Here is a 14,586-nt window from a genome sequence, read left to right on the forward strand (position 1 = left end):
TGATTCAATTCATTAACATTTCTGTTCGTAACAAACTGATTTTATCTGTGTTGACGTAACCCAGATTACATGACCTCAAAATGTTCTGTATGATATAACACTGATCAAAATTGTATACATCTTGAAATGTCACTGTTTTAGCGTAATTTTATTTGATAACATACATTTTCTTGTATTCCCTATTTATGTGTAAAACTTCAAGTGCAATATGTTTTGTTTAAGTATTTTATTTTCGATTTTCATTATTTTTAACAGTTTTCAAGTGTTGGGCTGTTTAAAAATTTATATTTAAATTGCTCATACCTAACCTAATCGAACATCATATATATTTTCATGCAGTGTAGGATGCTCTAATGGCTTTCAATGCTTATATGCATCCTAGGAATCCTTACAAGGACAATCCCCCTGATTTTAGTAAGTTAGGAGACGAATTTGCCGATTTCAAAAAGTATGTTCAGTATAATAAATCTGGTAAACCGTTTATTAACTTCAGAAACTGCGCTGCTGTACGAGAGCTGACAATTGCTTTGTTAAAAAAACACTTTGGGATTAAGTTAACTTTACCAGCTAATAGTCTGGTCCCAACTGTTCCCCTCCGCTTAAACTACATCTTATGGCTAGAGGATATATTAAACTGCAATGGTTTTGACCGGAAAAAAGTGGTTTTTGACATCGGTTGTGGGAGCTCATGTATATACCCCTTGCTTGGTGTAGCTAAAAATCCAGAGTGGAAATTTTTTGCCTCGGACATTGATGACAGAAATTTGCAATCTGCAAAGGAAAATGTGGAAAATAATAATATGACATCTAAAATAACTTTAATTAAATCTAGTGGTGCACTAATTTTTCCCAACGAATTAGAAAAACTAGATGCATGTATGTGTAATCCACCATTTTTCAATGACCAAGTGGAAATGGATGCCACAAAAATGCGACCAACTGCTAATTCCTCTTGTGCTGGGAGTAAAACTGAGACAATTTCTGAAGGTGGAGATTTAAAATTTGCTACAAAAATGGTAGAAGAAAGTATGACTGTAGGGGATAGGATTAAGTGGTACTCTATCATGCTTGGAAAGAAGCAAACCCTAAAATCTGTTCTTTCAATTTTAAAAGGTAAACATATCACCACAACAGTTACAACAGAATTTTGCCAAGGTAATACTATGAGATGGGGGGTAGCTTGGACATTTTTAAAAGATATTCCCTCGCAAGCACTACCAGTGTCTTTATTCCAAAAATCTATCCTTAAAAAGCAGAAAAAACCTATTCAGATAAAATCAGTGGTCCATAAATTAGAAGAATGCTTAACAAGTTTAAAAAGAATACTTGAAGAAATATCGGTTAACTACACTGTTACCAAAGAAACTAGTAAATTGACTTTCTATATAAAAGCTCAAGCAGATTCTTGGTGTCATACAAGACGAAAACGTAGACAGAAACAAAATAATTCTGTTCAAAGTTGTGAAACAAACCAAGTAAATGAACAGAAATTTGAAACCTCTGTGGAAGTTGAATTATCAATTGAAATTCATTCGTTAAATGGGAATTGTACATTATATCTTATACCAAAAGATCAATCTCAAAGAGATAAAGTAAATAATCTAGCTGTGTTTCTCAAAGGAAAAGTTTAAAGATTGTTTTTAACGGTGTACAAGCTACAAAATATATGATTTTTAGTTGTTTCACCAATAATTAATGTTTACCAGTATATTTAAACTTTTTGAGTTTTACCAGTATATTTAAACAATAAATTAATATACAAAATTAGAATAGGTTGACTTAATATACATAGCATTTAAACATGCTTGCCTGTGCTGCAGAACAAAATGCTGCTGGTATTGTAAAAAAACAAAGAAAACCACCTCAAAATGGTTTCGCCGTATTTTTAAATGACCAATTTTCTTTGCTGCGTCAAAACAATAAATCGCTGAAGAAAAGTGATATTGTAAGTGAAGTACACGATAAATGGCAGGTAAGTGGTCAGTGGTAATAATACTAATAACTTAATAATTTGTCTGTTCGGTTAAGATTTAAAAACATTTTAAAGAAAGGACGGGATGTAGAAACAAAACAACAGTTGTTAAAACACGCTTACATTTAAAATTATATTTACATTTAATTGGAAGAAAATAAGCGTGGTCGCTACACTTAGCAGACAAAGGAGCCATTTATGTTTAATTATTATAAAGTTAAACTTCCAATAGAAACAAAAGTGTATGTAAAACACACCACTTGTACCCATACAGGTAACTTGGATAAGATTTTGTACCAGATTACAGGCTACGGCGGGTATAGGCCTAACATTTGTTATCATGGGATATAATCAATTTGGGCAATAAGGATTTGACAAAACATTAGCATCCAATTAAAATGTTTCTGCAGGTATTAGAACCCATGCAAAGACTCTCCTATGAAAAGTTGGCAATTCAGTCAAACAAGGGAAGGTCAGGAAGAAAGGGTCAAACAGATGTCACACCAATTTTAGGAAATGTAAGTTTTCGCCTATGTTTAAACAAGCATTCCAAATCTGCTTTCGCTTTGACACATCAGCTGTGAACAAGGCCGAACAGTACAGAAAATGTAAAAATCAATGTAACTCATACTAAATCTATGTTAAATTAGTACTCAAGCAAATTTACACCCTTTGAAATTGAGATTAAATCTTGTTTTAAAAATTATTTTGTAAAATTTTGATATAGTATAATAAAGATATAATCACCAGCAGAGTTGCATACACTATCTGCCACATTGCTGGCAAAAATGTCAGCCATTCAAGTTATAAAAAACAATTAACCACACAGGTATGTAGGTGGTAACTCTTATTCTGTTGTTTAAATGACAATTTAGACAAAACAAATCTTGCAAATATCTTTAAGTGTCTTTCCTCTGATTACCAGGCTAATACTATAACCACAAATGTCAGTTTGTAAATAGGTCTTACAAATAACAATAACTTTTCAAAAAATATAACAGATAATATTTACAGGGTACTTTGGTATTTGATGCACTTAGTAAAGAGAGAGAGGAACAAGGTATCAAACTATTCAAAGAAATGTGGTCAAGTTTAAAAGGTAAAACACTAAAATATTACTTTTAAAATATTTGACAGTACTTTTTTTAATCTGCATTGTATGTTCATTTTTAAAAGTGAAAATGTAGCAGTTAAAGCAACAGTTACCAGAACAGTGCTTCCTTTATTTCTGTGTCAACTTAAGTTTTATGATTTAAACATACAATCAAACAACAGACATCGTCATCTCGAACCAGAGTTTAATCTTTTCACTATAATCATTTATATACCGAATTTGTTTTTTACATTTTATCACTTATTTGACCATATTTTTTTTCACTAAATGAGTAAGTAGTGTACTGCATGTTTACTATGACCTCAATATTTTGGAATGTTTCTACATTCAGGAAATGCGTGAACTGATTTTAATGCGTTTATGTAACTGTCATAATACAATTTCAACACAGGTCCTGCTGGTACAATATTTCATATTCTATCTTTCCAATCCATCTATGAGTTGCCGAATGAAGAAGGATATAAACCATGCGAAGTTGCTTGCATAAAATATTCAATAGAAAGAGGAATTATTGGAGAGTGGCACCAGTTTATAAATCCAGGTAGTTGTTACCAGAGTCCATATATAAACATGAGTTATTTCATGTCGCCCATAGAAATCACATAGCACACAGCAAATGGGACTAAATTGATCATAGACATAGTATAAATATGTACATATAAAGCTAAATTTAATATATTTTGTGTTTTGAATACAAATACAGGATGCAGATTATAGAAAATCAAATTTTTAAGTAGTTGTGTAGATTTATTAAATCTCAAAAGTGACTTGAAGTTTTTGAGTTCTATAAATAAACTGCGACTAAGCAGAAAAAGATGTTTCAAAATTCCCGTTGCTAGGGTAAACAATCGGCAAAATTAGCCCCATTTGGTTGCCCTGTAAGATTTCTATGGTGATGTTTATATACGGACTCTGGTTATTACTATTTGCTATACAAAATGCTTGGTGTTCCACTATAGCCATGTTAGCTGTTGTTGATTCTAAAGCTAAAAACACTATATTAGCAAACTGCTGTTGCAGTATGCAACAAATGCAACAGCTAATCTGACACAGTATTTTTGACTTGCAGCATTTGATCGGTGTATTCACATAACAAAATGTATTCAAACTTAAATTCTTATAAATTAAAAAAAAATTAAAAATAACAAAAACCAACAGGTGCTATAGAACTTGGCTTACGAGCTGAAGTTCAAGTTCACACTGAAAAAACTCATCGGATCAGTGAGGATCTATACAGCCAGGGTAGAGATGACTATAGAAATATTTGGAAGGAGCTGTTTCTGTTTACAGGAAGTGATGTGGAAAACAGCCTACTGTGCATGGTTAGTTTGTTAGTTTGTTTGTTTTTTCTTAAGTAATCTTACACTAAATCATTTGAATTGTAGTACTTTACCAACCAAACATTTCCTTTTTTTAGGAAAATGAAATAAGAAAAAACTGTTTTTGTCTACATTGGCTTGCCGAAAAAGCAGGTTTGACTAAATTTTATTTATGTTATACATTTAGTATTTTCTCAAAATAACATTACTGTTACATTTTGTTTTGAAGGGTACAACAATCATTTTGGAGTATATGGCTTTGAATCCATTACATCTGCGTTATATGGGTATACAGAACCAGTTTGTCTCTCTCCTATATTAATAACAGCTGGATGCAATAGCAGTATGTTTGATTACGAACTTGGCATCAAGTGTGAATACCATGAAGAAATAGAATGTACCTGTTGTACCTTGCTAACAGTGAAGCGCTGTTGTTACTGGATGACAAATACCTTTTCAGGCATCTATAATGTTGACATTACAGAGTCACATTTACCAGTTAAATCACAATCTTCATTTTCAGAGGTTTGCCTGGTATAACAGCAATATATAAAGTTTGTTATGCCAGCCCAAATTTCGTTCTATAATAAATCTTTCGTTATCAGTGTTTTTGGTGGAATACTGTGTCTTCTTTATAACTGTGTTTCAATTATGATGCTACTTCATTTGTGTTTTAGGTGAGGAACATTTTGTTTTTACATTCTTTTATTTCATTCCATTTTACCTTCATTTCTTTACTTCGTTTCTAAACTGTTAAATAAAAACACACTGGGCAAATTTCCGAAGTTTTATTATGAAATGTGTAAAATTAGTTTTATGAAATATTCAATTGATTTATAACAAAATAAGTACAACATTGCATTTTTAAATGTCTGGTATTACCGAGTTACCAAGCCTTTATTTGTATTTAAACTTTTGGGTCGAACTATTATGTGATTATCTGTTGACCTGATTTGGCCGTGAAGGGTGCAATTAATCCTTTATAAATGTTTTGCGTCTATAACCCACTGAGCAGTCGTCCTTAAATATAAAGAAACACCGCTTGCAGCCTTTCCTTTTGTCCGCACACGATCTGGAACAGGACTTAATTGCGAAGAAGGGACCCGATAATAAATAGAGCCCAAATATAAATTGGAGAAAGCGCGCAAAGAGTAAATCCAAATCATTTCACAAGCAGCGGGAAAATTGCCGCTTCTATTTGAAGAGCGTACGCGGTATCTGATTGGTTGGTAGGCCGTGACGTTTGCGTGAAAGAGACGAACGTTTTTTCCGGTCAGGTGACCGCTTTATTCGACGTTAGGCGTATTCGCAGCTAGAGGGAAAGAACAAAGATTGAAATGGTGAGTCTAGTTATCCACAAATTTTAGTGAAAATGGAAACCATCGGACGGAAAACTCACCATAATTAATTAGTTCTATTGGTGATGATTACCGGGATATGTTTTGTTTTGCGTAAAATTTTGTTTCTGCTGAATAATTTCGAAAACAAAAACAAGTAAACTGGTCGCCGCCCAGACAGTCGACGAGTGTTTGTTGAACTGCGCAAAGCCTCAATCTCTTATAGTGCGCAGGTCAGTAAAACTGTTTTTGTTGATGAACAGGCTGGAGGCAAAGCAGGCAAAGACTCTGGAAAGGCAAAAGCAAAGGCGATTTCTCGTTCAGCAAGAGCTGGATTACAGGTAAGATGCTTTTGTTAATTAATTTTTGTAAATACATTCACGAATGATGATTTTATTACCTTCAAAGTTCTATGAAAAAAACTTGATTAAATTTTCCTAAACTCTGACGTGAGTGTTTAAAGTCGTTGTTGACAGGTCTTTCTTGATTTAAATATTGTAATTTATAAGAAATATGTCCACAGTTTCCTGTGGGAAGAATACACAGACATTTGAAGTCGAGAACCACTTCCCATGGACGTGTTGGTGCAACAGCTGCTGTTTACAGCGCAGCTATTCTGGAATACTTAACTGCTGAGGTAACTTATTATTCTATTTTTTTTGCGGAAAAACATCGGGATTGTGTGATCGCTAAAAGCTACATTACAAATATCGTAAATTTACCCACAAAAAATGTAGTTTTAGCTATAAAGTAAGAATAGTTTTCATTACTGCTATCCATGTTTCAATCCAAAACAACATAAGGTGTTAGTAAAAAATCTCCCCCCACACCTTATTTGCTAACCCCCTAGCCATCAACACCTAACCCCCTAACCTAGGGGTTAGTAGTTAGCGAATAAGGTGGAGGGGGGGAGATTCTTTCCTAGCACCCAACATACTCTAGGGGTTAGTAGTTAGCGAATAAGGTGGGGGGGGGAGATCCTTTCCTAGCACCCAACATACTCCTGACTAAAATACTGTTTGTTTTAACAGGTACTTGAGTTGGCTGGAAATGCTAGTAAGGATTTGAAAGTGAAGAGAATCACGCCCCGCCACTTGCAACTTGCCATTCGTGGTGACGAGGAATTGGATTCTCTCATCAAAGCAACTATTGCTGGAGGAGGTATATGCTTCATAACATTTGTATTAACGGCTAAAAGTTTTTAAACTGTTGTTGCCTTTTTTTGTTTACTGTTGTAAAAATCTAGTGACACAAAATGCATCATTTAATAAATTTAATTAATGGGTAAATTTTTGTAGCTTTGTTGTGCAAGGTTTAACAATTCCTAGCAAACACTATGTATGGTGCATATAGAGATTCTGGTTTGTGTTCAATATTGTAATCAACATAAACATGAAACAATAGCCACTCTTTGGATATATTTTAACGTTGATAGCCTTCTGCAAACTAAGTTTAACTTCTATTTATCATTTTAGGTGTCATTCCCCATATTCACAAGTCGCTCATCGGAAAGAAAGGACAAACCAAAGCCCCTTGAAGAGAAAGTTGCCCGCTACCGATGTAATTCTGAGTCTTATGTGTACAGTTAGAAATGAATTGACAATTGTTACCATTTAACAGACTGAGCATTGAATTCAATGCACTGCCATTGTACAGAAAGGAATAAGAATTTGTCCAGCGCGCGATTTGCGTTGTTTTTATACCTCCTTAAAAATAGTTAAAATATGCTAATTCGTTATTTTCGTTTTGGGCTTTTAATTTTATTACAAATTCTTTTGTTTAGCTACTCAATCTCATTAAGTGGTAGTGTGTAATTCTTACGCTGTATTGCACCAATACACCAGATATTTTCTTTAAAAAGTTTTTCAGTAAAAAGTATACAGCCTTTTGGGGTTGTAATTTTTATATTTTTTTGATAAAAACCTGGATTTGCATTTAACCTTGTAGCAGCATTTAGCTCTGTTTAGAGACATAGTGGATTTTTGAAATAAACATTCAAACATATTCAGCAGGAAGACTTTTTTATTTGGTTAAAATACACTATGCTTACCTTATTTTTATAAACTGTCACTTTTATTGTACACGATACGGGCAGATAACCTCTGGCTTATAGGCATGAAACGAATCGGGTAATGCACTACTTTATTCTTTAAGAAAGTAAAGTTCATATTTCCAAAATCACTCTATATCAACTAGCTTAAATGGCCAGTTTTACACAATGCCTGTGGTTCGAATGGTATAAAAAGCCATGTACAGTTGGTAGTTCAGTGAGGTACAGCTACGATGTATCATACAACTGACATAAAAATGTGAAACGGTACAGTATGAATAAAAATTTATTATTGTATGCTTTTTAATAGCAGCTTGAGAATTGAGCACTGGGCAGTTATTAATTGGTAGCTTTTTTCAGCACGGGATTTGTTTAGATTGTCACTAAAATCACAAACAAAAGATTTTGTTGTGTATTTTTTAAGGCAGCTTTGTATCACATTTGCAAGTAACTGCTTCTGATCTTTGTTTAACCGAATAGAAATGGATGCAAATGTGGCAACCTATGAGAAAACATTCGACATTTAAGTCAATTGTATTTTAATTTACACCCACTAAATAACATATAACTGGTAAACTGGCACGAGGTTTATTAACAACCATGTTATAACGACCTGCGATTTTAGGCCAAGTGAGGACAAAGTAAGTTACATTCATTTATTCATACTTGTAGTTTTATAGTTTAAATATATTTTTGCTGTTTGCAGTTGACTGGTTATTATAACAAAGACCTATTATTAGTTTCTGCACATATACCTGCATCTCATCTTCTTCTGATTCTTCATCCGAAGAGTCAGACTCCCAATCTTCATCCTTATCTTTAAACTCCATAAACTCTTCCTTCTTCATAAAAAGGACTTTAAATATTAATTTAAATTCGGATATCGTTAAAACTCCTTTCCAGCCTATGGTTAACTTGCTGTCATTGCCTAAGCCACCTGCAAAAAGACAGTGTTTTCTTTCTTATAAAAAGATTACAAATTCTTTTAAATTTAAATGACCACAAATACTTTTTTTGCTGCAATTTACAAGTTAGTTTAATACTAGTAGTAAATACTAACACAAAAGGTAAACCATTTTTGCCAAAACAGGAACTCTTACATTGCTCCAGCCATTTGATTTTTGCTTCTAGTTCGTCGCAATTATGTTGTGCTTGTTTAAAGACATCCTTAATAGAAACATCAACAGTGTCATACAAGTTGTGTGGTTCAAATTCTACAAAGCCATACATCTGAAAAATAGTCACAAAAAGTTATTAATTAGATAAATAATGTGTTCCCATAAGTACAATAGGAAATATCACAATAAATGTGTTAAAACATGAAATGCTTTACGAAGGGTTATATATGTTATATATATTAAGTGTCTACAAATTGCCTTTATTATTCCCACTCCGAGAGTTTATATCGTATGTGTGTTTACTACTTTTAACCAAAGTGCTTTATTGACTCCAATAGGTTTCAATATACCTATTAAAGGTTAAAGTTAATCATTGATGATCTTTCAGGGTCACAGCTATTATTTAACGACTACTGCACAATCTGCACTATCAAATAAACATTACCTAAACATATGCAGAAGGTTTCATTCAATATGAGTAACAACTAAGACAAAATTTTAATAATTAAACATAAATGCCTCGTTTGTCTGCGCTTATTTTCTCCAATTAAATGTAAATATGTTTTTAGGTGTAAGCGTGTTTTAACAATCGTTGTTTTGTTGCTACATCCTGTCTTTTCGTTTAAAATATTTTAAAATTTTCCTTACCGTAATCGTAGAGACAAATAAAAGATATTATTCTTATTTAAAATAAGATACATTCATATCTAACGTCATTTTAGACCACTTGCCCGAAGACCATTTGAGTATGCACACTCAATTTGTAATGAATGAATGTAACTTACTTTATCCTCGGATAGCCGGAAAACGACAGTCGTTATCACACGGGTTTAACAACTTGTGCCAGCTTACGAGTTACCATGTATGTTACTTTGTAACCACTACGCCACGGCGCCGGACTTACATTCATTCATTCATTCTACATTCATTCAATTTGTATACTAAAAATAAAATTATAAATTTTGTTGTAAATATTTTTTTTTACTTGTAGTAGTTGCCAATTGGCCAGCTGGCCGTAAGTGTTAAAGATTTCCTGGCCAGCAGTGATATCACGTGTAGCAACCATTTTTAAAGCGTCAGGTTCAAACATCAACTGTGCATTGTTCCTTGAGACATGGTTAAGTACATCAGCAACAGGTACCTAATAATAATAATAACTTTATTTGACTCTTCGATTACGATAGCGAAGATTTAGAAATATTTTAAATGAAAAGACAGGATATAGCGACAAAAACAGCTGTTAAAACACGCTTACAGTTAAAAACATGTTTACAATCTTTAGGTGAATTATTAGCATTCTTGCAAAAACCGGAACTCAACAATTGAACATCAACGAGGTAAAACCAGAGTAGCTTATGTAAGTTTTTTTAAAAGTGTATTTTTTTGCAATTTGCATGCTAATGGACATACAACACATTTTGCAAATGTTTGAGCAAAACTTTAAAATGTGACATAAGCTACTTTGGTTTACCTCGACGATATGATGTATTGTCGGAAGTCAATCAATCCAAACTGCATTGGAATAAGTTATATGATTGTGTCTATCATGCAACTGTTGCTCCATAAACTTTTTCTTTTATTTTCCCACTTTTTAACAGTGTTTCTAAATATGTTTTACAGTATTTTCCATCATGTAGGCGGCAATCTATAGTAAAGGTAATCAAAACTAATTTAGCTTTATAATACAGCCTGAATTATTTTAGTATTTTTTCTTGAAAGTAAGTAAATAAAGGTAACTTTCTTTATCCTCGCGCCGCCGAAAAGCGACAGTTGTTGTAACATGGGTGTTCATACACCTGGCGCCAGCTTAGGAGTTACCACGTATGTTACTTTGTAGGTGATTATTTTTGGTTGGTGAATTTTTTATTTTTGGCTGGTATATGGGCAATTGTCGTTAAGTGTCTTACCCAAAGACACATGCGCCCACAATGGTAGCAGCAACAAGCCTTGAACCCATTACCTCTGGGTTTGGGGCAGGTGCGCTAAACACTTCGCCATGTGCTGGACAAGCAGATAACGAACTTTTAAGTGGCAGAATACACCATCACACCATATTGATAGATAAGTATTTTAATGACCATGATAGGAGGGGTACGTTCATCATCATCATCCACCGTTGGCTCAGTAAAACTGTAGGCCATGACCACAGAAGCCTGAAATATAAAACAATTTTTTAGCATTCGTGCATTAATACTTTTACTCATCAAAAATAAAAACATTGAAAATAATTTAAAATCTTTATAAATTTAAATCAAAAAAACATTATTTGGACAGCTTTACAGGATATAGCGACAAAACAACAGTTGTTAAAACACATACGTATATACATCTTTTATGTTTAATTATTAAAAACTCGTATATACGAGTCTTTTATGTTTAATTATTAAGCATGGTAGTGGTCATACAGATCCTTTTTCACCAAAGGTTTTTTTCGCACTTATTATAATTCTTAATTTTAGCATTTATTCTTTATTGATTGATATCAAATCAAAAAATTAATTTTTAAACTAAATTTTCAGATTTAAAACTGCATAATTAGTGTGCGCCGAAGCGTAGACGTAGTTCTTATTGTTATCTTCCATATAAATTTGCGTCTCTCGTTTTTCTTCGCTCTTTTACTTTACCGCTCGCAATAAATCATTATGCAGCCACCCCAATATGAATAATATTAACTTCTAGTTCTAACATTACCTATAATACTGTGTGATTACGGTTTATCCAAATTCACAAAAACAAGCCTTTACAAGTCAACGCATGGTACAGGAGTACAAAGCGTATTAACAAAAATTCTTTACCCTTAACCCTTAAACGTCTTAAGTTTCATGATTGTTAATTAATACTATGCTAATTAGTTTATACCATGCTCTTGCATTAGATCTTTGATTTCTTGTTTTCAAGTTTAACTTCTAATCAAAACAAAAGTGTGCTTAGAAACTAAAGACATGACCCAAAAAATTTTTTTAGGCAGAAAATAATTTATAATATTTTAAAAACTTTTATTTAAAAGTAATTTCATACCATGTGTTTGTACAACTCGAGTGTATGCGTCTTCTCACTAAATCCAATGTCAGAATTTGATTTAATAAAAGGTAGAGCTTTCTCCTTATACTCATTCTCCATCATTGCAACATCATTTACAACCATTTCATTTAATCCAGAACCTACAAAAAGTTCAAATACATATGGATTACGATTGTTTTTTTTTTTGGTATTTTTTTAGACCAACAGTTTTAAAATAGATTTAATTTGCAACTTTCTGTGTGCTGTATACCAAATGTAAAAATGGACAACTAATTTGTGACCACTATGTTAGAGCAATATTAGTTAAGTCACTTGCCCAAGATGCAAGCGTGAATATCAATAAGTCAAATCGCCAGAGGCACAGTTCGGTGCCGTGGCATAGTGGTTAGCGCGCCTGCCTGTAACCCAAAGGTAATGGGTTCAATGCTCGACGCTGATACCATTGTCGACTAACTTGTCCTTGGGCAAGACACTTAACGACAATTGCTCCAACCCAGTGGTCACTAATGGGTATCAGCCATACATAAAAAAATTAAAAAATCCAAAAAACAAGAATTGCCCACAAAGTAACATACATGGTAACTCTTTAGCAGGCACGTGGTGTTAAACCCGTGTGATAACGACTGTTGTTTTTTGGCCATGCCAAGATAAAGTAAGTTACATTCATTCACGGATTTCACGCATATTTTTTATACCCACTATGTAATATTTTGTACATAAAATGGCCACAAGTTTACCATTTACATAACAATAGTTTTCCACTTTTTCTTAATTTAGTAGATACAAGAGATACACTGACATTTTAGAAATACCCTACCAGAGCGCTGGGCCTATTCATAGCAAGTACCTTCAAGCATTTTTTCTCTGATATCTTGGTCCCAGTGTAATGGTTGGTCCATGCAAGATACTGGTGGCAAGAAATCCATATATGGTTTCCACCTTGAACTTGGTTTTGTGTGTTCGTACATCAAACATAGAATTATCTTCACCCAGCCACTGCCCCCATTTAAATTATCACAAGCATTTAACCTTTTAGAAATGCTGCAATTCTTTTCCCATAACAACGAATCCCTGGTGGAATGAATGAATGTTGTATTTTAATTTTGTTTAATATTCTTTATGCACGCTTTTGTTTCATATTACACATAAATTTATAATATTTACACATAAATGGCTCGTTTGTCTGGTAGGTGTAGCGACCACGCTTATTTTCTTCCAACTAAATGTAAACATGTATTATGAGTATAAGTGTGTTTTAGCAACTGTTGTTTTGTCGCTATATCCGGCTTTCAGTTTAAAATGTTTCTAAATCTTCGCTATCGTAATCAAAGAGACAAATCAAGTTAAATGCTTGTGATAATTTATTATTTAAAGTGCTTTGATTATTATTTAAAGCACAAGAAATGATTTTTATGGGTATGTAGCATGTAATGAACACGGACCACCAGCATACATGAATGGTTATCATGACTGTGAAATTAAAGCGTTTTTTAACTTAATAGGCCTATTTAAACATAAAATCTACAGTATAGATAACAACTTTACATTTCTTTTAAATTACGGTAGCGAAGATTTAGAAATATATATTTTAAACGAAAAGATAAGATATAGTGACAAACAATAGTTTTTTAAACACGCTCACAGATAAAACATACTTACAATTAATTAGAAGAAAATAAGCGTGGTCGCTACACCTATAAATAGACATGTAGCATAAGCCATAAGGCCTATGGAATTTTCTGCTCGTTTATTACAATACGTATATGTTCACATAATGTAATACCTTGGTACTGAGAATAGTAGTTCACCATTTGATATATCCTCTGAAGCCGATAGTCCAAATCTATGGCAGGAATTTCGTTCTGATATTTTAATTTTCTTAGACAACGCAAACTTTTCTTCAGCAAGCCATTGAAGAAAGGCATCAATACACGCAGAGGCTTTCGGCTGTTTCTCATCATCAGCAAAAATACGTTTTCGTTTCAATGGTGGTGTCTCATCTGTCATCATTTTGGCAAAAAGAGTTTGCAAAGTTAGTATATGCGTATACGTTGGGAGTTTACAACGAAAGTGAGGTTTGGTGTTCAAGCACAGCGTGTTTAATATACGGGGAATCCCCAAGGGAAAACTTTTTATATAAAATTGAAAGAATAAGTTTTTTAAAATAAGGAAACGCTTTTAAACTTTACAGCTTTAAAAGTACTACGTCCCTAGAGATATTGGAAATACTAGATATCTCTAGTAAGCAGCGTATGTTCATGTCGCGTCCTGAATGCGGTAAGATTGCGCTGGGCGTTCTTATAGTATGCTTGAGCATTGGAGCAATTGCTGTTAAACGTCTAGCCCAAGGACACATACGCCCACGATAGTACCCTCATCGCGTCATGGACCCGAAAACTCTTGGCTGTAAGCGAGAGCGATAACCAGTTCGCCCGTGATATATTTGTTCCGACTGTTAATTTGGACCGAGCGCTATTGCGCATGCGCCGCAACGCTTTTTGTCTCGGGATTTTCTTCTGCAGGATGCGCAGTCCTTGCATGGACAATAGCGCCCGAAACAAATGTATCGCAACACCGGCGCCAGCCAATATGTTGTCCGTCGTCAAATACATTTCTTGGCGGCCACAGATTTTTTCCTTTAACACAATGCAAGAG

At 33.6% G+C, this 14,586-nt stretch overlaps 4 protein-coding genes across 4 annotated transcripts; 3 read left to right on the forward strand and 1 right to left on the reverse strand.

Moving 5' to 3' along the window:
- The first annotated feature begins 353 nt into the window (after positions 1 to 353).
- LOC149724929 (RNA N(6)-adenosine-methyltransferase mettl16-like) lies at positions 354 to 1,631 on the forward strand. Its single transcript, XM_089892168.1, has one exon. It carries the CDS (start codon positions 354 to 356, stop codon positions 1,629 to 1,631), a length of 1,278 nt encoding a protein of 425 aa, XP_089748294.1.
- Positions 1,632 to 1,796: 165 nt separating this feature from the next.
- On the forward strand, positions 1,797 to 5,182 carry LOC149724930 (protein maelstrom homolog). The gene is made up of 7 exons (XM_089892169.1): positions 1,797 to 1,972; positions 2,383 to 2,490; positions 2,987 to 3,071; positions 3,478 to 3,627; positions 4,245 to 4,408; positions 4,504 to 4,558; positions 4,635 to 5,182. The coding sequence occupies exons 1-7, from the start codon at positions 1,802 to 1,804 to the stop codon at positions 4,943 to 4,945; spliced, it is 1,044 nt and encodes a 347-aa protein (XP_089748295.1). The 5' UTR covers positions 1,797 to 1,801; the 3' UTR covers positions 4,946 to 5,182.
- A 293-nt stretch (positions 5,183 to 5,475) lies between these two features.
- On the forward strand, positions 5,476 to 7,747 carry LOC149724931 (histone H2A.V). The gene is made up of 5 exons (XM_089892181.1): positions 5,476 to 5,745; positions 6,006 to 6,083; positions 6,266 to 6,379; positions 6,774 to 6,903; positions 7,218 to 7,747. The coding sequence occupies exons 1-5, from the start codon at positions 5,743 to 5,745 to the stop codon at positions 7,277 to 7,279; spliced, it is 387 nt and encodes a 128-aa protein (XP_089748307.1). The 5' UTR covers positions 5,476 to 5,742; the 3' UTR covers positions 7,280 to 7,747.
- LOC149724932 (N-lysine methyltransferase SETD6-like) lies at positions 7,301 to 14,444 on the reverse strand. The gene is made up of 8 exons (XM_089892167.1): positions 13,715 to 14,444; positions 12,779 to 13,002; positions 11,929 to 12,071; positions 10,989 to 11,063; positions 9,896 to 10,051; positions 8,893 to 9,022; positions 8,548 to 8,729; positions 7,301 to 8,294 (listed from the first exon to the last, which is right to left on the reverse strand). Exons 1-8 carry the CDS (start codon positions 13,939 to 13,941, stop codon positions 8,082 to 8,084), a joined length of 1,350 nt encoding a protein of 449 aa, XP_089748293.1. The 5' UTR covers positions 13,942 to 14,444; the 3' UTR covers positions 7,301 to 8,081.
- Positions 14,445 to 14,586: the final 142 nt, after the last annotated feature.

This window comes from Ciona robusta, chromosome 14, assembly GCF_009617815.1.
Source record: "Ciona robusta chromosome 14, ASM961781v2".
In the NCBI taxonomy this organism is placed as follows: domain Eukaryota; kingdom Metazoa; phylum Chordata; class Ascidiacea; order Phlebobranchia; family Cionidae; genus Ciona; species Ciona robusta.

Excerpts from the sequence above, each read along its gene's own strand:
- LOC149724929 (XM_089892168.1), top strand. The coding sequence starts at position 354 with ATGGCTTTCAATGCTTATATGCATCCTAGGAATCCTTACAAGGACAAT.
- LOC149724930 (XM_089892169.1), top strand. The coding sequence starts at position 1,802 with ATGCTTGCCTGTGCTGCAGAACAAAATGCTGCTGGTATTGTAAAAAAA. Across the intron at positions 3,072-3,477 it reads AATGTGGTCAAGTTTAAAAG|GTCCTGCTGGTACAATATTT; the intron begins GTAAAACACTAA and ends ATTTCAACACAG. Across the intron at positions 3,628-4,244 it reads GCACCAGTTTATAAATCCAG|GTGCTATAGAACTTGGCTTA; the intron begins GTAGTTGTTACC and ends AAAAACCAACAG.
- LOC149724931 (XM_089892181.1), top strand. Across the intron at positions 6,380-6,773 it reads TGGAATACTTAACTGCTGAG|GTACTTGAGTTGGCTGGAAA; the intron begins GTAACTTATTAT and ends TTGTTTTAACAG. Across the intron at positions 6,904-7,217 it reads AGCAACTATTGCTGGAGGAG|GTGTCATTCCCCATATTCAC; the intron begins GTATATGCTTCA and ends TTATCATTTTAG.
- LOC149724932 (XM_089892167.1), bottom strand. The coding sequence starts at position 13,941 with ATGATGACAGATGAGACACCACCATTGAAACGAAAACGTATTTTTGCT. Across the intron at positions 11,064-11,928 it reads TCGAGTTGTACAAACACATG|GCTTCTGTGGTCATGGCCTA; the intron begins GTATGAAATTAC and ends TTTATATTTCAG. Across the intron at positions 8,730-8,892 it reads AATCAAATGGCTGGAGCAAT|GTGGCTTAGGCAATGACAGC; the intron begins GTAAGAGTTCCT and ends GTCTTTTTGCAG.